At 49.1% G+C, this 25,488-nt stretch overlaps 2 protein-coding genes across 7 annotated transcripts in view; both read right to left on the bottom strand.

Moving 5' to 3' along the window:
* Nucleotides 1-16,127: 16,127 nt before the first annotated feature.
* Nucleotides 16,128-18,994, bottom strand: OLFML3 (olfactomedin like 3). Its single transcript, XM_006751138.3, has 3 exons — nucleotides 18,720-18,994; nucleotides 17,761-18,046; nucleotides 16,128-17,432 (listed from the first exon to the last, which is right to left on the bottom strand). The coding sequence occupies exons 1-3, from the start codon at nucleotides 18,831-18,833 to the stop codon at nucleotides 16,612-16,614; spliced, it is 1,221 nt and encodes a 406-aa protein (XP_006751201.1). The 5' UTR covers nucleotides 18,834-18,994; the 3' UTR covers nucleotides 16,128-16,611.
* A 1,586-nt stretch (nucleotides 18,995-20,580) lies between these two features.
* Nucleotides 20,581-25,488, bottom strand: part of HIPK1 (homeodomain interacting protein kinase 1) — a 49,415-nt gene continuing 44,507 nt past the window's right edge. For 5 of the 6 annotated variants that reach the window (XM_081815717.1, XM_081815716.1, XM_081815715.1 and 2 more), the window contains one exon: nucleotides 20,581-25,429. In XM_081815717.1, coding sequence (XP_081671843.1) covers nucleotides 24,941-25,429 — 489 coding nt within the window. In that variant the 3' untranslated portion in view covers nucleotides 20,581-24,940. The remainder of the gene's footprint in view (nucleotides 25,430-25,488) is intronic. The other variant, XM_081815720.1, reaches the window with a different exon arrangement.

Here is a 25,488-nt window from a genome sequence, read left to right as displayed (position 1 = left end):
ACCCCCGTGCCCCCGTCAGTGCTGCCTGAGTCAGCTTTCTGCAACACATCATTCCCATTCTTTTTTTTTTTTTGAAAGATTTTATTTATTTATTTGAGACAGAGAGAATGAGAGACAGAGAGCATGAGAGGGAGGAGGGTCAGAGGGAGAAGCAGACTCCCTGCCGAGCAGGGAGCCCGATGCGGGACTCGATCCCGGGACTCCAGAATCATGACCTGAGCCGAAGGCAGTCGCTTAACCAACTGAGCCACCCAGGCGCCCCATCATTCCCATTCTTAACACCTTTACCAGGTCTCCACTGTTGCCAGAAAATGTCAGTTTCCTTGGTGACGCTTTAAAAATTGGGTGACTTGAGCTTAGACCCACCTGTCTAATCTCTCTGCAGTTATTATCCAAGGAGCACCCCCTGCCCTCAATAATACAGAACGGATTCTAATTCCCTGTGCGGGCCACTGCCTCGGACCCTCTGTTCCAACAGCTCTCTCCACATGCCGGAGAGCATCCCCTTTGCTCTCCTCTCCTCTGACTGCTCCAGCGCTTCCCCAAGGACCTCGGAGGGGGAGGAGAGCATCCGCGCTCCCCGGGAAGTACCATCTTGTGCTCATCTCCACTCCGGCGCTTTTCCCCACTGTCTCCTCATTGCCCATTCACTCATCCCACTGCCCTCGAGAGCACTCTGAAGGCTGGGTGTGTCCTTTTCATCCCTGTGTCTCCAGCAGTTGACATAATACCTTGAACACAGTAGCAGCTCATTTAAATTTTAGCTTAAAAACAAACGATTCTCTTTCCTATGTTCTTCAGACCCAACCCATTAAGCTAGAATTCCTCTTTCCTCTGAGCTTAAGCACCTCCTCGCATTTGATTTTGCACGGAGCAAAAAATCACCGTGTGACCTTTATCAGTTATGCGTACACATGTGTTATATCCCCTCATGGGTTATGAACTGACCAGAGTCATTGGATTTAACTTTTGTAACCTGACTCCACCCTGGTCCCCACACCACCTAGAACGATGCCTCTCATGGGGAGATTCCAGTCAAATTAAGGGTGTGTGGGCTTTGGGATGGGACTTTTGCCATCGTGGCTTCCTGGCTTGTGTGTTAAGCTTTTTTCTTCTTTTTTGGACAATGGGGGTGGTGGTGATGGTAATGCCTACTTCAGAGCACTGTTGAAGGAGTTGAATGAGCCATTGTGTTTGTTGGGGGGGGTTGTCATTGATTAAGGGCTTCAAAAAGGCAGCTGTTATCATTAGAGGTGCAGTATAGTATTTCTCGAACTGTTAGAAGTTCGGTCCCCTTTAAAGGAGAGAATTTCTCATAGGATCCCTGAAAACACATACGCAAAAAGAGTGACCCAAAATAACTGTTATTTTTATAAATGGAGTCAAAACTTTTGTAAAGCTTATCATGTTGAGAAGTCAAAATTCAAGTGATTCTTGGAGACTGTGCGGGAGCTTAGAGTGTCCACAGACCCCCATCTGAGGAGCCTTTGTTTACTAAGTTGCCTTGGGGCCGAGCCAAAGGCAGAGGCCACTTCCATGGCCAGCAGCATGGTTTCCTTCCAGGGGTGGTCTGCAGAGACAGAGTCTTTTGTTCTTCCCACAGGGGTGGGGCTAGGGAGGGGGAGCCAAAAGGTCAGTGGTTTGCCCCTGGCGACTCCAGCCTGGTGTGGGTCCAGCCCGTGGGTGTGAGCAACCTCCCACCAGACCCTGGAGCCAGCAGAGCCTTGCACAAGACTGAGGGCCAAAGGGACTGTGGGCAGAGGCAGAAAGAAGTTCGGGGAAAACGATGTAACTGAGGAATTTTATATCTCCAGCAGACGGAAACATTGCCGAGGCAAGAGAAGGTCTCCCAAGCAGAGAAGAACCAGTTAAACGTAAAGAAGGACCCCTGTGCCCCCTCCTTTCCGCCAGGGACTCTGCAGGGGCTGAGGATCCCTTGGGTCCTCCAGCTGCTCTCTAAATGCTGTTTCAACCCCACGCTGCCCAGAACACCCTCTTCACCTCCCCTCTCCCCTAGCAGGATCCTGTTTGCAGGAGTCACCCTGGCCACAGACCCAGAGTGGAAACATCTGGAGATTTCCCAACTTGCATTTCAAAGAGATCTCCGCAGCTCCCTTCCCACCAGCAGCATATAGCAGTTCCCCCCCTTACACAGGCCGAGGCCTCAGTAGTAAACACACCAACCGCTCACCATTCTCCCTCCCAAAAACCTAAACAGAAGTCTAAATGATCATGACAGCCATGGGCAGACTCTGTGAATGCACACGGAGCGCTTTCATATTTGGGATGAACCTGCAGGGGGCAGCGGGCAGCATCCTCCCTGCAGCTCCGTTTTCCCACCAGAGACTCTTCCATAGAGGCTGTCAAGCTTGGAATGCCATTCTCCTCCTCCCGAGAGACTTTGGAAAGAGTACAGACATTCAGCCACGCCTAGCACCCTGAAACGTTCCCGCTGCACACAGTGCCCTTGTCCTACAGCAAGGACCGGGAAGCAGCTCCTGGCAGCTCCCCTCCCTGGGGCTGTCAGATCCCCTGGGGCAGTGCCAGGCGGAGGCCCAAAGGAGGGACCAGCCTCCTCCAGGGAGGAGCTTTGGTCTAGTGGGCAAACTAGCTCTGTTCTTTTTTTTTTTTTTTTTAAAGATTTTATTTATTTATTTGAGACAGAGAGAATGAGAGACAGAGAGCATGAGAGGGAGGAGGGTCAGAGGGAGAAGCAGACTCCCTGCCGAGCAGGGAGCCCGATGCGGGACTCGATCCCGGGACTCCAGGATCATGACCTGAGCCGAAGGCAGTCGCTGAACCAACTGAGCCACCCAGTCGCCCAAACTAGCTCTGTTCTAAGTCACTGCAGTGTACCGCAATCAAAATGTAAAAAGAAACTCAACTGCATGTTAAGTAACTGGAATTGAAATAAAACTTTGGGGTGGGGGGGGGGCGCCTGGGTGGCTCAGTCATTAAGCGTCTGCCTTCAGCTCAGGTAATATCATGGGATCGAGCCCCGCATCGGGCTCCCTGCTCAGCGGGAAACCTGCTTCTCCCTCTCCCACTCCCCCTGCTTGTGTTCCCTCTCTCGCTGTGTCTCTCTCTGTCAAATAAAATCTTAAAAAAGAAAAATTTGGGGGGAAAAAAAGAAAAGGGAAGAAAGTAAAAAAAAAGAAACCCACAGAGCCCAAGGACCACGCAGGGCTCCCTTGTCCTGTTATTTCTTCTACACCCTCACTTGGCCTCCTTCCACCCTTCCCCACTGTACGTTGGAACAATTTCCCAGAGAGAATTCGGTGATGTGTGCCAAAGTTCTTACTAAATCTGACTTCTAAGAATCTACCCCAAGAAAAACAGTCTATTTCATTTTGTCTTAAATCTATAAGTGTTCTCTTTGAAGTGTTATTAGTAATAAATAGAACTGACCCAACAGAAAGGACTAAACAAATGATGGTATTTTGGGCACTACAATACTATGAAATCTTGAAAAAAAAAGTAGGGGGAAAATTTCATACTATATTGAGAACTTTTTAAAAGCATTTTCCAAAACATTATTTCAGTATATTTCCAATTACATCTAAAGAGGGAGCAAAAAAACAAAACAAAACAAAACAAAGCCAAACAAAAAAACAACTGTATCCAAAAAAAAAAAAAAAGACTGGAAAGATATGTTGTGTGGTGGGTATATGGATTTTTTTTTCTTTGTACTTCTTAAATTTTCCACAATTAGCATGCGTTATTTCTTAGCAGACAAAAACAATAAATTGTCCACCTTTCTAAAGGACAGCCATATACTTTATCCAATACTCATAGAGTAAACTTCTTATCACTTGGCCTCCTAAGGAAAGCCAGAAGTGGAAAAGGCAGATGAACATAGGGCAGGTCATTGATCGATGAAAGAATCTTTGGCAGGGCCAGCTAAATAATTTGCAGGGCCCAGTGCAAAATAAAAGCAAGGAGCTCCTTTTTCAAAAATTAAGATTTTTGTGGGGCGCCTGGGTGGCTCAGTCAGTTACGTGTCTGCCTTTGGCTCAGGTCATGATCCTGGGGTCCTGGGATCAAACCCCCACATCGGGCTCTGTGCTCAGTGGGGAGCCTGCTTCTCCCTCTCCCTCTGCCTGCAGCTCCCCCTGCTTGTGTGCTTTCTCTCCCCCGCAAATAAATAAATAAAATCTTTAAAGAAAATTAAGATTTTCGAGACAGCAACAGCAGAGCATTATTACACCAAGTGTGGGGCCCTTCTAAGGGGGGAGCCCTGTGCTCTTGCCGGGTCATGTGTCCAGGAAGCCAGCCCTGGTCTTTGGCCTGGAACAGGACACCACGACGCAGCAGGTGAGGGCTTACAGACCCGCACCATGCCTGGAGGAGTTGACAGGAGGTCCCACTGCTTTCTCACCTGCTGCTGAACAGATTTTCATTCATCCTGAGTCCACTTTCCCAGCAATCAACCTCTGGAACAGTGGCATACTTTATCATATATATGCAAATCAGAAGCCAGCCAAGATTATTTAAACCCTGGATCATAACCTCCTTTTTTTCCCCTTAAGGTGACTGCTTATTTATTCTATTTTAAGGATACCGGAAGGATGCCAACCCATTTTCTACCCTGAAATTAATGACAGTCCCTCCTGAGAACAGAAGTCAGATTTTTTTTTTTTTTTTTGAGAAACAATTTCTGCTTGCTTTCTCTCCAGAATCATCAAGAACGCTGATTTGCAGAGTATTATGGTCTTTCTCTGGTCTAAGATCCCCCCTTTTTTTTTGGCCAGTCCCTTCTTTTGGGGAGCAGAGAGGAAATTCATTAACAAATTCACTACCGAGCATTATTCATTCCACATGTCTCATTCAGAGGTTTTTAGTATCAGGAGTTACAGCAAATCACCCGTGAATTGTGATCACATGAAACTAACAAGGCTCACAGAGCAGCCTCCCTGCTAATGACCAGGCGAGGGCAAGGCTGGAGGAAGTGTGTTGATTCCCCTTGTCTGAGGGGGAGCAAACTCATTAACTAACCCTTGTATTATATTATGTGCAAAGCAAATTTGTCCCTTTGCAGCCAGTCACAGCGGCCGCCTGCTGCAGAAATGCAAACAAATCAGATTCAAACCACAGCCAGACACCTGCCTAAGCCAGAGCTTGTGAAAAATGGAGGCAGAGTTGCTTAGGCAGAAATGCACACGCTAAATTTCTTCTTCCTCTAACTTCTCCAGCACACTTCACCTGAGGCCAAGTCAGGGGTGGGGTCAGGCAGGGCCCAGTTCTATCCCTCACCCAATGGCCAGAAGAACCCTTCTCATTTGTTAAAATGCCCCATGTGGTTTGCCCTGTGGCCAGCCATCCTGCGTTCTTTGAACCTCTTTGCTCTCGACTTTTCCCCCTTTTTTTTTTTATTTTATTATGTTAGTCACTACACATTACATCATTAGTTTTTGATGTAGTGATCCATGATTCATTGTTTGCGTATAACACCCAGTGCTCCGTGCAGTACGTGCCCTCCTTAATACCCATCACCGGGCTAACCCATCCCCGACAGCCCTCCCCTCTAGAACCCTTGAATGTTGGAAAATACTGTAAGGGGCATCTAGCTGCACCCCTCTAACACTTGCATCCTCTGTAAAGCCCCACCCAACATTCATCGAGCATTTGCTTGCACACCTCCAGGAACAGGGAGCTCACCATCACCAAACATAACACAAAACATTCTGGCACAGAGCTGATTATTCTTCCTTTTGCTAAGTGAAACTCTCTTTTTGTGCAACGAACTTGTACTGAGAGCCTCTTTCTATGCTCTGGGGCCAGATTAAACAAGTATTACCTCTTTTCCTTCTGGTGACCTTTCAGACGTTTGAAGGCAGGGCTCTTATTTCCCACAGGCCTTCTCAGGGGGTGTCAGCTACTCTATTGTCCAGGGAAGTTGGCCCATGACAACCTGTCGAAGGCTCGGTTTTCTTACTTATAAAATGAAGATAATAATATCTAGTTTGGGGCGCCTGGGTGGCTCAGTCAGTTAAGCGGCTGCCTTCGGCTCAGGTCGTGATCCCAGGATCCTGGGATCGAGCCCCACGTTGGGCTCCTTGCTCAGTGGGGAGCCTGCTTCTCCCTCTGCCTCTGCCTCTCTCTCTGTCTCTCATGAATAAATAAATAAAATCTTTTAAAAAAATAATATCTCGTTTTCAGGATTGCTGTTGGGATTAAAAAGAACGCATGTCAGGGTACCTTGGTGGTGCAGTTGGTTAAACGTCCAACTTTTGGTTTCAGCTCAGGCCCTGATCTCAGTGTTGTGAGATCAAGCCCCACTTGGGGCTCCACACTTAGCAAGGAGTCTGTTGGGATTCTCTCTCCTTCTCCCTCTACCCCTCCCGCTCTTTCTGAAATAAATAAATAAATCTTTTAAAAAATCATCAAAATCAAAATAAAAAGAGTGCATGCAAACATCTCACAGGAGCCTCGCCCATGGCAGGTCCCTCATAAGTAGTAGCAGCTCTAATGGTCCTCTTCCCCAGGACAGAAGAGAACATCGCTTCTCCAGCCTCACTACAGCAGAACGACACGGGACTGTCTCCCCTCCTTCACACTAATGCTGGGCTTCTACTTACTCAGCCTAAGAAGGCTCATCTTTTGGAGCAGCCACACTTCCTAGTACCTGCTTACATCAACCTGATACCAACCCAAATCCTTCAAGTCTTTTTGCTTTAAACCTGTCATGCAGTTAGAGGCAATTTATATTCTCAAAGAACTAGCCTGGTGGCTATTTCCTGACCATGCCTGTGCCGACCCGCCTCCCCACCCCCTTGCTCACGCTAGTCCTTTCTCCTGGAACCTGCTCTAGGTCCAGTCTTCTCTCCAAGGCTGACCTCAGATGTCACCCCTTTACGGAACCTGTTCAAATCTCCCTCGTTGGAGTATGACCGTTTCCTCCTTGGAGGTCTTACGAAGGACCCCCTCTTAAGGTACTACTCCTCAACCACTCAGGAGGTCTTGGGTAGCAGAGGGAAATGGGTGCCTGTTTATCATCCTACCTGTAACACCTCCCACCCGAATCGTCAGCTCCTGAGGCACAAACCTCATCACGGTGTCCTCCTTGACCACCAGCACAAACCTGGCTCTCGTTAAATAATTTGCTGGGGGGATCCGTTGTCTTTTGAGGCTTGAGACCACTGCATTCATGCCGTGTCCGGCGGGGGCATAGGGCTCGGCAGACAGTCCTGCTGTTTATTATTTCTGTGTGGCGGCCCAGCCCAGAGGTACGTGGCCCCGCAGAAGCTGCAGCCCAAGGCAAATGTGAATTCGAGGCTGCACCCAGTGAATCTAGGCTCCAGGGGAACGCGAGGCTGGCAACAGGAGATCCGCAGAGAAAACAGTGTGCGAAAGAGAAGGTGGCCGCTGGGTCCTGGCCTTCTGGCCACTGGCCTCTGGCACATCTTCCATTCAGGAGAGGATTAGCTGCTCCTGCAGAGCTTACACCTGTGAAAAAGCCTCGTATGGGGGGCACTGGCCTCTCACGCTCATGGAGAACATCCTTGGGAGGAGAGGACAGTCCCTGGACAGTAAAGACCCTCCTTTCTCTCTCTGTGCCTTCCTGCCTTTTCATCTTTCTATTTCCTGCAAACACCCCTCAAGCTGGAGCACGAGGTACTGACCTGGTGGAGAGACAGTCTTCTTCCCCGCAGGCAAGTGCAGGTCCACGGCTCATCTGGGGAGATGGGTCCAGCAACAAATAATGACAGACAGTGAGACATAGTGACGTGGGTGCCAGGAGACACCCGCGGACAAAGAGGTCAACTGGGAGCCTCTTGCCATGCGCCAGCCGGGTGGTCGTGACAGCAGCGGCAAGTGTGTGGAGGAGCCCACGGGGGTGTCCCTCGGGCTCAGGCTGAGGAGCCTCCAGAAGCTGCCCCACCCCTCCCCCAGGCAAGGCTAGGGTAGAAGGTCCTCCTCTCCCATAATCCCACCACACCGTCATGCAGCTCCCTGTTTGTTTCATCCCGTTATCCCCCCGGTCCACAGGATGCGAAGACACGTCCACGTCTGTCTTATTCAATATTGTGAATAAGCATGTAGCACATAGTAAATACTTCATCAATATTCATTATGTTTTTAATTAATCCACTGTCTGTCCCAGTTGGCTTTGACATTGAAGTGTTCCCACAGATGCTGCCCCTCACGTGGGCTCCATTCAGATGTCAGCGTCTCTCAGGGGCCTTCCTGACTCGGGCCTGTGTCTCACTCCGATTTTCTTCCTGCTCCGCGAACTAGGCTTTGGGCGGCACTCTGCTCTCTCATGTGTTCTGCACCATGCCATCCGAATGCCATCTTTGGCTTTGTCTTCCCTGCCTGCTGATGACCACTTAACAGCTGTGCAATCCCACACAGGGTCCACGTAAGAGAGCGTTCGGAGCCCCTTTTTGAGTCTGGGACATCTACAAGTTCCTTCTGTTCCTAATAATCCACTCCCTGAGCTACGACTTCTCATCTGTACAGCATCCCTTTGCTCCTTCTTGCTGGACAGTCTCCACGGCCTGCCCCGTTCCTTGGCGGCCCGAAACCCAGCACAGACATGAGACATCGATGCTAATTTTGAAACGGATATCGTGAGCAGCCGACATTTGTAGGCATTTATGTGCTTTGTGATTTACAAAGCTCTTTCACATACATGATCTCCTTTAGTCATCACACCATCCCCGGGAGGCAGGTATGGACATCGCCTACACCGTGGACCACGATGTCTGCTCCGAGCCCTTCCCCTGCACTGCCCACAGCAAGGATGAGCCAGCTGGTGCTTTCCAGACGGCAATCAGTACGAGTGTTGAGCTGCCTGAGTTGCCCTCGTTAAAAAAACCCACAGAACATAAATCCCAATTTACCGCTGATAACCTATCTGCAATTTACAGGCTTTCAATTGAATATTGAAGTTTGATATAAATGAGATTACTCCTATCTCAATTTAAAATCCAGCGATATGACTAACATTTCCCCCATGTCTCCCTTTACCTCCTGAATTATTATTAAGCGAGTGCTCCTAGTTTTCACCTTTACTAGTTTACAACAGCAAAAAATATTTCACCTCAGTCAGGACTAAGGAGGGCTGGCAAGGACAGAGAGAAGAAAACGGAATTTACTAGGTCATAATCAGAAATGAGAGGAGAAATCCACATCTCTGTGTGTTTCCCTCCCCTGGGCTGGGAGGGAAAAGGAGTTAAGAATCCAGGTCACTTGATGGACTCTGAAAAACAAACTGAGTGTTCTAGAGGGGAGGGGGGGTGGGAGGATGGGTTAGCCTGGTGATGGGTATTAAAGAGGGCACGTTCTGCATGGAGCACTGGGTATTATACACAAACAATGAATCATGGATCACTACATCAAAAACTAATGATGTAATGTATGGTGGTTAACATAACAATAAAAAAGTTTTTTAAAACCCCAAAGAATCCAGGTCACTGGGTAGAGATCGAGGGGGCAGAAACCAGCACATTGCTCAGCCAGTACCAGCTACTTCATGCACCTGCTTCACCAAGGAAACTAATCACGCCATGTGTAGAAAGGGTACCATGAGTTAGAAAATACTTGTATGTCTTGAGGGGATGAGACCAGATGACTTCCGGCCACTCCCAGCTTAAAAGAGGCTGCGCTTCTTGTCTGTGGAATATTCTGCCACACTCCTTGGGACTCCCATCATGGTGCCAACTTTAAATCTTTCAAAGCCCTTCACTCTTGTTCTGTTCCAGCCTAGAAGGGACAGATCATTAGAAAGTGACGCAGATTGCTCTGAGTGGATCCAGTGGCTACAGGGAGAACTGACAGGTGATAGTGAGAGAGGTAAGAGAAGAAACGTAAGCGGAAAAGCATAGTAACCACATTCTGTTCAGCATAATGGCTCCGAAGGCATCATGGCATAGCTGCACAGTATAGGAATTGAGGTTGATAGTAACTCTGAGTCATCAAGAGAGGTTAACCATAGATATGTCACTGTGAGCTAGCTGGTCACTCAACTCATTTACAAAATATTTACTGGATGCCCAGGATGCACCTGACTCTGGATCCAGGGATAGAAAGATGGATAAGGTATGGTCTTTGCCTTCAAAAGGTTCTCTGGGCTTCAGTTTCTTCAGCTGTAAAATGAGGGAGCCAAACTCAGTGATCCCTAAGATTTATTCCTGGGGGTGCTAAAAGCTTTATGTATTAGGGCTTGAACCTCAACAATCTTCTGAAGTGGTAATCCAGGTCCCATAATCCTGTTTTGCAAATGACCAAACTGAGCCTCAGAGGGTTAGTGTCTGGCTCAAGGTCACACAGTCAATGCAGAGCAGAGCCGAGACACTCAGCCACATGGACCAATCACACCAAGAAGAAGGGTCTTCCTCTCTCCCTTGTGCTCTGTCTGCACTATCTTCCTTCCTCCAAAAGGGCAAGCAGAATAGATGGGGAACGGCCCATGCACCTGACAACTGCATGGATTTACTGGTCTGGAATACAACATTCAGCAGCTACAAAACAAAAGTCATGTGCAATGTACAGTCATAAATATCTGTAAGACCAAGTGCACCCAAAACGGCATTGAAGGATCTGTCAAGATCAACAGCAAGGTAAGTCCAAAAAGTCAACAGTGATGTCTACCAGGGACCCATGCTGAACAGCTAAAATATCTTTGAGAGAAAATATGGTAAAAGGAAAAAGGCAGCTTGGGAGTACTACATTTAAAAAAAAAGGGTCGGGGGGAAAGATGACCAAAACCCAAAAACCAAACACACACATCACTGCTGGTAGGGTTGGTTTAGGCACAGAGAAAAGGGGACAGGTGCAGGCGCGGGATATCTTGTCTCCTGCTGTTACTGATAATGCGGAGATCTACGCTGGGCCACGGGTGGCCTGTCTTCCTACAGACAGTGTACAAATGGAGAGACAAGGTAGCCAGAGCCACTGGATCGAGACAAATGGTCTGGAACACCAGAGATGGCCACCAGCATACTCCTCAGGACAAGACAGCAAGAATCAGCCCTGGGAATGAGCATTTACTGAGCACCTTTATTATTCTGGATGCTCTGCTGGCTGTTTCGTAAACACTGGCTCATCCATTCCTCACCAGCTCCAGGGTAGGTAATACTCCCTGAAGCCCAAAGAATTGGTGCGCTCAGGCAGACATGGCCGGGGAGTGGGCGAGCAAGGATTTGAATTCAGCCTGAGTCGGGAGCTCCAGTTCTTTCCACACCTCACACAGCCTCCAAGACATAGGTTCTGCCCCAGTACTTATTAGCCACGTGGCCTCGGACCAACTGTCTCAATCTCTGTACCCCTCAGGCTCCTGGAGACCTGCTTCTCTCATGGAATTGTTGTAAAGATTAAAGGAGATTAAATGCACGAGCACTTTGCTCTCTGAAAAGACGTCTACAATCATGATGACATTACTAACAATAATAGAAATGACATTTATTGAGCACCTACTATGTGCCAGGCACGGGGCTCACTGCTTTACAGGAATTGCTCCATTCAGTCCTCGCAGTAATCTGTGAAATGGGTACGACTACCTGCATTCTATGAGTGAAGAAACGGAGGCTCACGGAGGTCAAGTAAGCGGCAAGGAGCGGGGCGCAAGGCTAGGGTGGGAGCAGCTTTCCCTACTCCAGAACCCTTGCCAGGACCCAGACCCAGCTGCTAAACAAGAAGCTTCCACTACCTTCTGTACTTTTACTGCCTTCCTCCCCTGTGGTCACAGGGCTTAGATGTGCCGGCCTAGTGTGAGACTTCGCCTTTAGATGCTGGAGCTAGAAATCGTCACCATGGGAAGGCCAGCATGTTCTGCAGTTGAAGGAGACTGCTTTCAGCATTTCTCTGTAGCTTGTCTTTGTCCAACTGAATTGAAGGATGCCGCCAAGAACATTTACCACGTGCTGGCAATGTGCCCCTTCTGAGTTAGGTCCTGAGTTAGGAGACAAATACGCCCAGAGTTCTAAGAGTTCACAGTCTAATGGGGGAACCTGAAGACAAGTATTTAAAGGGCCCCATCTATGAGCTGGGCTCTGGGTCAGGCCCTGGGGACACAAAGATGAGCAAGATACAGTACATGCTGATGCAGGCCACAGCTGCAATGTACTCAGGGTAAATTGGGGCCCATAGGGAAGGCACCTGACTCTGCTGGGTGCGAGTGGAAACCCCAAGCAAGTGGGGTTTCAGAGCCCCATACTGATTGTCCACACTGCTCAACAGTTTCCATATATCGGCTCTAATCCTCGCAGCAACAATCCTATTGGGCAGATACTATTGGTTTATAGATAAGGTAGTGAGTAACTTGCTCAAGGTACGAGAGCAGGAAGCGGCAGACCAGACTCAGATCGCAGGCACTCGGACTCCAAGCTTGCCAGACTCTAAAATCTGCATGCTTTCCAATAAGAAGGGTTGCCGCAGAGAACACTGAGCCATAAGCTCTGCTGGAGAAAGAAACCACACACCACGAATGAACACAGCAGGAAAGGGCAACCGCGCGACCATCCGCAAGGTGACAGGGAGGAGGTATGACAGGCTTACACAGGCTCTTTCATTATCCTGGTGTGTCCTCTGGGTCATGTACAGGGAGGAACATCCTAGAGGGTCAAGGCCCCCTGCCCAGCAGTCCAGGGGACAGGGTGAATGTTTTTGGTGGAGAGGTAAGTTGAGGATGAGTTGTCTGTCTTCAGGTTGTAAGAAATAGAAACCCACTCATACTAACTTGAGAAAAAAAGAAAAAGGAAAAGAAAGAAAAGAAAAGCAAACAAGAAGGGGAGTATCTGTTTTAAGGAGTCGGGCATTTTGGAGAAGCCAGGCTAGGCCAAGCACGGTGAGCACAGGGGGATGGGTAAGGAGAGAACACATGCTCGGCGACCCTCTTGCAGGGCCTCGGCCTCTGTCCACCCACCTCATCCTTCCCCCTCTGCAGGCTGGCTCTTGCTGTCTCTCCGAAGCAGGGCAAGAGATGCTTCCAAACACTTTCTCACATCTAACATCTCTGATCTGCAATTCTAAATCCCCAGGAGAGAGAATATGATTTGTTCCCCTTGGGCCACGCAGCCAAGGCCAGGGAGTGTGGGTGTCCATTCTCAGAGAAGGTGGAGCTTGGGCGGCGGGGCAGACCCCCGGGGGTCATGCCGGAGGGCTCTGGAGAGGTGTCCAACTCTAGATATTGTCAGAACCCATGTTCTGGAGAGACAGTGCTGAGAGGTCTGCCCTTTAAAGTAATACATTGGCCTCCACATTTATAATTCTTCTGTGGCGTTATTAAATCCACAAACAAAGATTTAATCTTTTAAGCTCTGCATTGTGAGAGCACAAGTTAAAGAGCAGGCAGAGGAGAGCTTATCGGCCTCAGTGGTGGCTGGTGGCACGGGTAGAAGAGGACAGAGCGTCCAGGATGCTGGGGCCGAGGAGCCAGAAGAGACAGCAGCTGCTGATAGGGGCTAAGGGTGGAGGGACCCCCCCCCCAAAACACACAAGCAGAGCTCTTGCACTGGAGACCACACTGCCCTGCCCAGGCAGCCACAGGGAGGCTGGACAGCAGGTCCTACAGAGAGCCATCCCCGGAGACTGGGACAAATACCGCAACACCTCTCAAAATGAGCGCAGTTTGACCTAAACAGGTAGAGAACTGGGAGCAGAGTTAGGGAGGATCGCAGGAGCCTCAGGGAAGGAAGGGGCTCATGCACTAGGAGGGGTGCGAGTGGAAACCCCTCGCTGAAGGAGGAGGAGGAAAAGGGCTTTGCTTCCTGCTTAGCCCGGAGCCCTGTCCCAGAGGAAGCATGACAGCTGAATCAACAACTTCATCCATCACTGCCCTTCCTTCCCCACCATCCGGGGCTCAGACAACATTGGCTCAGTCTCCTTGATGAAAATGGCAAGATGAACACGTGGTTTCTCCGCGGGCAGTCGCAAAGACCAGCCCCAGGGAGGAGAACATACTGAGAACAAAGAGGAGAGCTTGAGAGTTAGGGCAGAAGACTGGGCACTGGAGTAGGAAGAAGGGGACCCCTCTCCATCGGGCCTTGTGATGGAGAGGCAACGTCTGGCAGCTTAGCGTTGTCAGGCCAGGGGCTGGGGGCAGATGGGGGGCTTCTCTTTGGGCGTTTAGCCCCCTCTCTCCCATGAGAGGCTCTGCCTTCCACTGCCTTTTGTTCAACCCAAAGCAGAGGTCACAACCTGTCTCTGCCAAGTGATGGGTTATAGAGGGTCTGAGAAGGGGCGCTGAGGCTGGTTTCGGATGAGAGGATTCAGCTACCGAGGAGCTCTCTTTGAGCAGCAGATAATTTAGTTTAATGAATTTGGACAGTTCATTGGATCTGCTCACACAGTTTCACTCACCTTCCAAAACGCTTCCAAAATAGCACACTAGCTACTGTACAGGAGCCAAAAAGAAGAAAAGCAAAAAGTCATAAATGACAAGGCCCCAGGGATTTCTGCCCTTTCAGAAAAGTCTGAGTGAACTTTTCCAAAGAAAACTGAAGCAAGAAGGAGAAGAAGAGGAGGAGGAGGAGGATGAAGAAGGGCTGTTTCTGCCTTTCTCATTGAGGATTGAGGCAAATTCTCATAGGCCCTCCGTTTCAGAGCCAGTCCCTCCTGAGGGTCATCCAGAACCCATCCCTGATGTCTGCTGCCATATCGAGATAACGCCACAGACCCGGCCCCAGCCTCTTGGCAACTTGTAAGCAATCACACTGTGAGAGTGGGTCCCACTTGCAAGGAGACCACCCCCCCACGTGCACACAGGCGCACACACTCAGCGACAGTCCCACGCGGCCAGGGCCGACGGCCGGGACCCCTCTCACCAGGCCCTCCCAGGAGAGCACCCCGCCTCCTCCACACCCCTCCCGTGCACCGCCTGCCTGCGGGAGCCAGATGTTCCGTGGGCAACCCCCTCTGTGGGTGACAGGCGGTGATTATGGTTGCCAGCCCCACATTAGGAGAGCTGAATGGGAGAGAGCCCCCACCCGCCCAGGGCTCCCTACAATAGCGCCTTTGTGAGGTGCTTCCCTGTCTCTCTTTTCCCTGTCCTCACCAACCTACGTGAGGGGCAGCTCTGCCTGGGGAGAGAAGAAAAGAAGACAAAAGGAGCATCGCAGGGCCCCCCCCCTCCCCCGGCTGATCCACCCTATCCTGGGGGTGGGGGGGTTGTCCTTTAGGGAAAAGATGTGTTCTTTTCTCCTCCCCACACTGAGGTCAATAACCACGAGGACCCTCGGGCTGCCTGAGGTCTACTTCCCCAGAAGGGCAGCGGGTCTTGTTCCTGAGTGCAGAATGGGGGCATGCGGCGGGGGTGGGGCCTGGCACAGAGCTCAGCACATTCCGACGGCGGGGGGTGGGGTGGGGTGCGGGGGTGGGGGTGTCCAAAAGCCAGGGTTTTCCTCTCCGGGTCCCTCTCCCTTCCCCGGATGGCCTCCTGGAATTCCGAGCCAGAGGCCAGGGCAGGACAGGGTTAAGTTTCCAGGACTCCTGGCCAGACTTCAGCCAGGTTCCAGGACTGTGGTGGGGGTGAGCGGAGGGACGCGTTGGGAAACTGGTAGAGCTCCCATCTGGGGCACGGTCACGGCCCCTCCTCCTTGCCCAAACCGCAGACGCCGTGGCAGCAAGAAAATCAGCGCGGTTCAGAGCAAGCTCGATTGTGTAACCGTGTAACCGGGCCCGCGGGCTGTCCCGAGCCGGAGAGGGCAGTGGGGGCTGGGGCCGGGGCAGAGGCCACCTCAGAAGTGACACCGGAAGTTCTTTCCCAAAACACAGTTGGGGCTCTGGTCTTCACACTGCGCTCCGCTGCCACTCGGATCCATTTTCTGGTTCAAACCCTCTGTGAACTGGAATTGGAAGCTCTGCCCCTGGGCCCCAGGCTGGCGGCCAGGGGCGCGGGGCCAAGCGCGGCTCTGGGAGGGCCGCGGCTCTGGGAGGGCCGCCGGGGACGAGAGGCGGCTGTGGAGGGAAGCCTTTCCGCCGGCCTCCTGAAGCGGCGGGATTGTGTGCTTCCCCAGGCGCCGCACGGTAAATCTGTAACTAGAGAAGTCCCCTCTATCTCAGCAGGAGAGCCCAGCCAAGTCCCCGATGTGGCTTAAGGAGTGGCAATGGGGTGGAGGAGGAAAATGGAGGGTCACGGGGAGAAATCCGATCGGAGGGCCACCCCAAACAAACACAGGCGAGGAGCAGTGGATTTTCCTTTTAATGCAAAATGTTGCAATAATACAAAATGATGTGGAGAAAGCCCCGTTCTCCGGGGCACTAAAGGGAGAAGGGAGACAGCCAGAGTTGAAAGTCTCCTCCTCCTAGAACCCTCTCCCCACACCGGACTCACACGGAGGCAAGAAATATTCTGTTGCCCATTTGCTGGGGTTGCCCCCATACGATGGTCCAGAGCTCTGGGTCTGCGTGGTCTTTGGCCTGAAATTCATTGCCATGGGGCAGGAGGGCAGTGGCCACTTAGGGCTGTCTCTCTTTCAGCTCTAAAAGGGTCTCTGAAGATCTAAGGTCCCCCAGGAAATGGAGGGGCTATGAGAATTTGGCTTCCGTTGGCTGCAGATACAGGCCCCGAAGCACAAGTTGCCCACATCTGGACAACAAGGAGCAGGAAATGTTGTGGGGACAGAAATGTGTAGAGGTGAGAGAGATTCACCGACCAGGGCTAGATCCTCAGACTTCTTCCTCTTTCTTTCTCATCTCCAGCTTATAGACAATCTGGTAGCCGTCATCCCAGGCATAGAGCTGACGCTCTCGGGGGTTATAGCGGAGGCTGGCATGGGCCCCGTATCGGCGGGGGAAATACGGGAGGGCCGCCCTCTCGGGGGTCAGGGTGCCACTGGCATCAAAGGAGCATTGGATGCGGGCGCGGCTGGCAGGGCGGGTGTTGTAGACAACGTACAGGGTGCCGCAGATGACAAAGGCCGCCTCGGCATTCTCTCTGGGACATGGTGTGTCCCACTGCTGCTCGGTGTCCAGGGTCTGGGGGTCTAACTTGGCCAGACACAAGTGCCTGTCATCTTCCCGAGTGGCATAGACAGCCCAAAGGCCCTCCTCGTCAGCGGCCAGGTCGATGTACGTGTCTGCTGTCAGCCCGTACGGGGGGATCAAACCCTCTGCCGGGAATACTGAGCTGTCCACCACGGTCCGGTTTGCCAGGTGGAATTTGATGAGCTGCAAGGTGTTCTCCAGCTCCCCTCCCCCTCCGGGTCCTCCAGGAGGCCTCCGGGCGTAATAAAGAAAGCCACCGTACACCAGCTGCCCCGTGCCTACCCAGGGGAAGGGCACCCGGATCCGGGAAGCTTTCCGGGCAGCCATGGCCAGGGTGAAGTCCCGCAGCCTTGGGAAGACAAAGGCTGTGTCATTCTGTGTCCCATCTAATACATAGATCTTCTCTGTTGGCCCCATTGGATCCTTGGTCCACAGACCAGCTGGGCCACCGAACCGCTTCAGGATCTTCATTGATCTCACCTGTGAGATTGTGTAGCCACAGTCTGGTGGGGAGGGAGAAAAGCACAGGACAAGGCAATACGGGCAAGAGTTAGATGCCCGATGCGGGAACCCCCCAGGATGGGCCATCTGGAGGACAGTGGGCATTTGCCAGTGGATGCCTCCACTCTTAGGGAGGATAGGGAAAAGGGCGCCACAGAGGCCTGGGTCCCCAGAAACGCTCGCAATGGCCCTGTCATTATAGAGATTCCCCTAAAGCAGATTCCAGAAAACCGCGCCAAAGTGGCCTCCGGGACAAGGAGAAAAATGGGAAAGAACCAAGGCAGAATACAGGTCCTGAGAGTGTCAGGGCTCTGCTTTTGGACCACTTACCTGTCACCATATCGTACTTCTCATTTCTTCTACCCTTGCCTTTGATCCCAGGGCCTCCGGTCACCTTCTCATCAACCTCCACACAGGGTAGAGCTGGGTTCTGGGTCTCCAGATAGTCAACTTCCCGCTCCAGACGGTCCACTCTGCCCGAGATGGTGTCGGCCTCGGTTCTGAGTGCCTCACGCTCCTTCTCGGCCACCTCCAGCAGCGGCAGCATCTTGTTCTTGAAGTCCCTCAGCTCAGCGGCGTGCCGGCTACTTTGGTCCTGGCACTGGGCCAGCCGTTCCTGCAGGGATGGGGGCCAGGAGAGGGGCTGAAGGGTTACAACTCCCAGGCAGGGAGAGGCCCAACCAGGGAGTGAGGAACGGGAAAGAGCACCAACTCAGCCAGGCATCAACTCCCCTTCAACCCCCACTGAAAGGAAACCAGATGTTTGGAGATGCTAAATGTGCAAAAAGCCGGGCTCGGATCACCTAGGCCTCTACCCCCACTTCATGTCCTCTGAGCCGCCGGGGGGGCCTAAGTGCATGAGGGGTTTCTGCTCCACTGTATACTTCTCCTCCTGGGAATGAACAGATTTCAACTCGGGAATGGCACAGACTTCAAACTGTTAAAAAGACAGAAAGCTGCAGATTCTCTGGGAACTTCTAACTCTCACAGAATCATCAGCTCACCCTGAGATGCTTTCTTACCATGCTAGCTCTCATGTCCACTGTCCCCTTATTCCATGCCATCTCAGGGTAAAACACAAAGGCCTGTTTGCTTTGGAATGGCTCTGTGGCCGTGGGGAAAGAGGAGGGCTTGCAATTGTAAGGATACTCTTATTAAAAGATAGAGTTTTCTGTCGGTCCTCACAGAGCCCCATCGTGTCATGTCCCCAGATCCCTGACACACTGGGTGAATCAACAGGAGATGTGGAGTCCTTCCCGCCTGGCCCGGGAAAGAAAGGAGTCACTCACCTCTAAGGCAGCTAGTCGGCGTTCCATGTACTCCACAAGGTGGTGCTGCTGTCCCTGAAGGGGTCGCAGCCATGACAAAAGGAACAAGGTGAGGAGAGGCGTGCAGGGCCCCATGGCCGAGGGAGAAAGGGGGCCGGAGTAGGAGCGTGCGGTCCTGTGCCTTTCCCACTCAAGCCCGCCGCTTAGCTTTGGAGGCGGGGTGGGGGCGGTGCCTTCTCTCTTTCTGGATCTCGGGTCTCTCTCACTACTCTGGAATGCTTTCACGGTCTCTTTACAGCCCCCACCCCCTCCTTTCCGCCTGGATTGATCAAACACAGATGGCCCTATGGCAGAGCAGCCAGAAGAAGCCTTAACCACCTCCCGCCTAGGCTGTAGGCTCCCAGGGAGAGGGGAAGGAGATGAAACCCCGGGGCAGAGGACTTCTGGGCAGTCACCCAGAAAAAGGAGCTAGCAGCAGGAGGCAGGGGCCCCGGAGTACACTCAGCAAACTCTATTCCTGTTTTAGGAGAATGCATGCTTCCTTCCAGCGCTGGTTTCTTAAAAGACTTCCATCATTAATCTTTTCCTTCCCCAGCAATAGTAGCATGAATTGTTTTCTGCCTTGTTCAGTGGAAGCTGGAAGCAGGGGAGATGAGGTTTGAGGGGAAGGGGTGGGAGAAAAGATCACAGTGGTCAAGTCTGCACTACCTTCTTCTATAGCTCATTGGCGCCATCTTGTGATAAGCACCTGGTGTCATCTCGGGATTCACAGGGAAACCAAGGCTTAGACCTCACGTCCTGTGGAAAATTTTCCACAAAGCCAGCCAAGCAGATTGAATTTACAGGGGTTTTCATCATTAAAACACAGATTTCCCCACAGACTACCCAACTACTTAAGGGGCTATCCCAATCTCTCTCTGATTTAGCCTAAGGAAGAGAATATAACTGAGATTTTAAAACAAACAAAAATACCAAAAAAACCCAGATCACTGGCAAGTTAAATTCATTCTTGATTACCTGGGAAGTGAGACTGATAGCAGAGCCTTTCTATTTGCCTTTCTCTTACCTGAACTCTTCTAGGTATATTCTCTTACCAAAACTGGGGAACGTTCAGTGAGTTCACCCTCATTTCATTTATTTAGGAAAAAAAAACAATCTTAAAAATCTATGTGTTGCAGTCGAAATCAAATAAATGTGTTCTGACTTCCCTACCAATGGGAGAGAAGAGCCTATTGATCATTTCTAGGTTATGGTCCAAAACGGTGTTTCTAAATGCGTCTCATTTCTATACCCCAACCACGACTGCAGAACCCCACAATGAATTAATGGCCACTGTAGGGTAGATGTGGCCTGAAACACATGTGTCAAAAGAAGCCAAACGAATATATAGCATTTATTCAGGGACCTGCAGTGATCGATTTAGACAAATCTCTAATTCTTCATCAGGAGAAATTTTCTTCACTTTAGAATCAAGAGAAATCTAATCGGAGTCCTTCTCCAAAAGGACTATGCTTCAAACAATGCAGCTTGAAAGGAGGGAAAAACAGCGTCTGCTGTGGTGATTCTGATTTTCATTATGATACTTCAGATGGTTGCTGGAACATGCTAGGAAACAAAGTTTAGTTATCCTGGGTCAGAAGCTGTGCCTCCTTCAAAGGGCCAGGACCAGATGATCTTCAGCTAGGGCCCGGACACTCCATTCCTGGGAAGTGTTTTCAACCAACCCTGTTTCATTTCCATTGTGGAGATTTGTATGAAAGATGGATTTGCCTCTAACCCACCACTGACGTTCATTTCAGATGCGATATATTTAGCCACTCCAAAGATGCCATTTGTTGATCCCCTTTGTAACCCTCTAACAGAAGTCAAAGACAGCCACATGAATCAGAAAATTTACCCATTTTATTGATGCATTGCAATTGCTCTACATTTTACCATATTATGTAGAAAATACTGAAAATACAAGCTACTTTGTAAAACCAAAGACGAACATTGAATCCAAAGATAAACTATGTTTTACACAATGGACCCTTTTCCCGTAGTTAGTATTAAATTTTAAATATCTATTTCTTTTGTTAAAATGATTATTTTACATACTCCCTAAGTACATCTGCATTACAAACATAGCTCAATAATTCTCAGAAACTGTTTCTAGAGGCTTGTTGTAAAAGGAAGCGCACAACCAGAAAAGGGAGAAAGCAAAAAAAGTTTAAATCGCACACAATAACTAGCATATCAAATACATTTAATAGAGTTGGAATTCCACTGCAATATCAAGGATTCAAAGCAGAAATACTAACGTTACATATAATGTACATATAATGTACTGCTACATGTAGTGAGATTATTTTTCAAGCTGAATCAAAACCACACATTATATAAAGTTTAGCAACAAACAACCATGTAGACATGCTGCACCATCCATCAGTTAAAATAAAAACAACAAACAAAAACCAAAACAGGAAGCAGGCTTGGGCCATTCCTGTCACTGAGAGGCAATTTCATTTCCTATCCTAAAACCAACCAACCTAATCAGTGGGTTTTTGCATAATAATGCTGACTAAAACACACATTACTGTGCTTGCCTGGCTAAGGGCAGTCAAGCTGAGCCCCTCTAGTGGAGGACGATGGATGGCCAGAACTGTTTGAAATGGGAGTTCTTATTCCTGGGGCTGGTATCTGAGCTGAGCACTGACAGCAGTATCCCCCTCCTGGGAGCTATTAAAACTCTGGAGTGATCAAGTGTCCCAATGAGCCCAGAGTGGCTGTACTTAAACCTTCCCCACTTTCTCCCTCACCCTGAAGGGGAAAAGCTGGAAATGCAAGTTCTGAAAGGACGTAAAGCCTTAAGCTGGTCTGAGGTTAGGCCACTGCTCACTGAATTCGCAGGGCTTCCCCCCATCCTGTCAGGGCTGGCAATGTTAAGCCCCAGGGACAGAATCTAAAGCCACATTGAGCACATACACATTGAGCGGACACAGATGGATTTTTATCTTGGTAAATCTGAAATGCCAATTTGTAGACTAAGGCTGAAAATTTCTAAAACTCTTAAAGCCACACACTGCTAGTAAGGATGTTGCAGATAACAATACACACTCTTGGTATTGTCTTTTCCCCATGAAGTTATAAGACTCACATCTTAAGTGGTTATCTACTTATTGGACAGGGGGGCAGGAGTGGAGTGTTTTGTACTTTTTTTCCTGCATCTCCTTTGTTACAAAAACAACAAATCTTATCCCTTGTAGAGGAAAGGTAAGGAACAAAAAATGTTTCTACTAGAAACTAGGTCTGCCTTTGAACAAGAAAATCAAAATATGCTTGGCAAAAAAGGGAAACACAACGATCACACACGTTGACCAGAAAACCGTGTAACACTAGTGACGGAAACTATACAAACTGCTTGGGTATCTTCCCCAATATAGCGGTGCAAACCGAACTCAGGAGAATGACCACAAAAAAAAAAAGAAAAAGAAAAAGCAGAAAACACCAACATGTTCCTGGTAGGCTGCACTGACTGTACTATCTGCCCCATCGTGGAAGCCCTTACTCTTTACAATGAAGAAACTCCAAATACCTTGACAGCTCCTCGGTGTTCAACCCGGTACAGAGCTTGCTGACCAGGCTCCATGAAATCTCCCATCTCCATCCTGCACCTCCTTGACGCCATCTCTACAAAGAACCAGTCCTAGACTTAGCCCTCAAGTACATAATTTTCAATTCAGATGGAACACTTCTATATCTTAGAGTTAACCTTCTTCCCCCAAATCTTTTATGGGCAGGAACATCCCCATCCCCAGTACCCTCCACTTGACCCAGATCCATGCAGGAGCTGAGAGTACAAGGACAATTTCACAGCCCCAAGAATATTCAAGTTGTTAAAAAGAAACCTCAAAAGCCCGATGACTCAACAGGCTTTGGTTCCTTTTTAATATTCTTCACCGGCTCAGAAACCTTCCTGTGAGTTCCCTGTCACCAGCGGCCTCACAAAACTCCTCCTCATAGTATGGGGACATGGTAAGCAATACAACAGGCTCTTTGGTATAAACAGATCTGTTATATGTTTTTTTTCAACAAGCAAATATTTTACTAGGAATGGCAACTATTTGCAGGAAGGACTGCCACATGGGAAAAGGAAAAGAAAAATCTCATTCTAAAAGTGATTGCACATACTTTAAAGAAAAAGAAAACAACCACATATTTCATATTGGCTTGACTCCTCTCACCTGCTTCCCAAATTCTCACAGAAGCAAGGTAGCAATGCGCCGTGAGAGAGCCACATGGGGAAAATGCTTCTGTGAGAACTCAGCTGAGATTCCGGGTTGGAAAGGGGTAGACGTGGTGCTAAAGGAGAAAAGCTGCTGTTTTTATTTTTCAACGAAGGCAGGGAAACTGACAACAATGCATTTACACGACACAGCTACTAATCCTGTTCTGATAAATCCCAGTGAACAGCTTAGGGTCCACAAGGGCTTGCTGGTCCGTCCTAAGGCAAGCTCACTGTAAACTCTATGAACCACTACATTATCATATAAGGCACTACAATAAGGGAAGGAGGAGATAGGGAAGAAGAGACACACACTGAACAACTCCTCACCAGACACACCTGTGCAAAACAATTCCAAGGGTCTCCTCTCCTTGCAGGCAATGCCCCTGCTCATTCAACACTACAGTAATATGCTCTAATATAATTGCAATTAGTTCACATACATTCCAACAAGTATCAGTTCATTTTGGTTTAAATACAATGGAGACATCCATTCCATCTCCGGGGTAACACTGGAGGATCAGATACACACTAAATACACAATTCAAGTGTAATCACTACACATTTGATTACAAATAACATTTTGGGTTAGCAGGAAAAATTGCTTGTTATATTTTTCTAATCAATATGTACATATTTAATTATGCAAAATATTAAAACACCACCATTACAAAACTTCTAAAATATTTTTAAATTCAGTAATAAATTTTTAAAATATTTTTTGCAATTCCTACATGCACTTATTGTATAAGTCTTAATAAGAGAGCATTCAATTTGCTGCTGGCATACAAAGGAAGCTACTTTAAAGTATAAAAGCTATACACAACGTTCTTATCTGGTTTCAGATTCTTTAGCTTTCTCCCCAAATAAATCACTTAGAACAGAAGGGAGAGATGAGGCAAAGAGAGAGAGAGGTGTATTATTGAAAATTCATATTAATCTTTAGGCAAAGCTCACCAATGCCAACAACCTTTAGGCAAAGCTCATCAATACCAATATCGCATAATACAAAGAGATTTTGCATATAATAAGACAACCACCACCATACAATAATAACCACCTTAATGGCTTTTCCAATAATAAAATTTAAGCTGAATCAGAGAAAGAGAGAAAGACTTTTAAAAAATAACTTAAGAAGAATGCACGGTACTTCATTTAAAAAGAGTAATGCCTAGTGCTTTCACGGTAGGTATGGATTCTCTCACCTAAGTTGCCAGCAAATGGTGAGCTGCCTTTTTAACACTACTTTACAATAAACACAGGAGCAACTGAGAGAATCCCAAGAGTAACACAGAGCAGTATATTACCAGTTTTGCAAAAATAACAATTGCCCAGTAAGTGTAACGTGACATGAAAACAAAGCTAAAACACTGTAAGTCTAATGTCCCATAAGAAAGGTAAAATTTTGAGAGGAGAAATGCCTGATAGTCAGATACAGACTTGTGTAAGCTGCTCTTAAAATAGGCAATTAAATCTTGGTTTTTAAACAAGCAAAAAGTGATGATTTTTCTTTTCTCACTTGTTACCGGATTTCAAATCCTTCCATCAGCATTTTTCCTCTGACCAGCAATTACAATAAAACAAAGTTAAATAAAGAGGGGCTTCACTTGGTTTTTTAAAAACATTTATAGAAATCAAGTCAGAGAGAAAATATTTTTCAAAGGGTAACTTCAGAACGATCTCTCTTCCTTGGTAACTGCAGAAGATGGGCATCTGAACTCTTCCAAATAGCAAAAATGCTGTCACAAAAATAAAGAATTAAAAAATAGGGCAGACTTTGGGAGACTACAACAATGCAGTCAACACTAAGACAGGTTCCCCAGAGAAAAACCTTCTGCTTCAGTGGGCCCCTGCAGAACAAGTTGCTGGCTAAGGAGTTTCAAGAGGGGCTTAAGGGAGGAGAGCTCGTCATAGCCTGTTATTAAGAACTCAGAGCCAGGAACAGGCAGCCATGACCCCTCCTCCCTCTGCTCACCAACTACAAATAGGAATACTGGCTGATCTTGGTAGGACTCAGTGGGTATCCAGTGTAAATTGTTGAGCCTCGGGAAGACCCAATGTAGGACTGGGTGGCAAACTGGTGTTGGTACTGAGCAGGGGCCACACTGGCAGAAGTGAGAAGGCTGGGCCCAACACTGACAGGGACCTGGTGTACCAGAGTGCTAGGGTGGGTGGTATAGGCTGCAGCATGCCTTGAGGAGCCCTGTGGGGAGAAGAGATGAGCAATGGAGCTGGTGGAGCCCAACGCAGCAGCAGAGGTGGGGGCAGCATACGTATACAGGTGGGGCTGGCTCGGCAGGTGAGCAGGGGCTGGGGCCAGGTGTGGGTGCCCCGTCGAGTGTAGTGGGCTGCCGTGCTGGAAGGCGTAGGGGGCTTGGGAGAGCGGGGCCACAAACGCCTGCTGCCTGCGGGGGGCAGGGTTGCTGCTTCTCTCCTGCGAGGTTGGAGCTGACGATGACTGCTGGTTCTGGAAGGAGGAAGAAGGGAGTGAGGAACCTTGAGGTCATTCCGGTTCGGGGCACCAAA

Source organism: Leptonychotes weddellii, chromosome 4 (assembly GCF_054177405.1).
Source record: "Leptonychotes weddellii isolate Sample4059 chromosome 4, ASM5417740v2, whole genome shotgun sequence".
In the NCBI taxonomy this organism is placed as follows: domain Eukaryota; kingdom Metazoa; phylum Chordata; class Mammalia; order Carnivora; family Phocidae; genus Leptonychotes; species Leptonychotes weddellii.
Note: the sequence above shows the minus strand (reverse complement) of the source record. Positions and strands in the feature narration are given on the sequence as shown.

Excerpts from the sequence above, each read along its gene's own strand:
- OLFML3 (XM_006751138.3), bottom strand. The coding sequence starts at position 18,833 with ATGGGGCCCTGCACGCCTCTCCTCACCTTGTTCCTTTTGTCATGGCTG. Across the intron at positions 18,047-18,719 it reads GCCGACTAGCTGCCTTAGAG|GAACGGCTGGCCCAGTGCCA; the intron begins GTGAGTGACTCC and ends CCATCCCTGCAG. Across the intron at positions 17,433-17,760 it reads GAAGTACGATATGGTGACAG|ACTGTGGCTACACAATCTCA; the intron begins GTAAGTGGTCCA and ends CCTCCCCACCAG.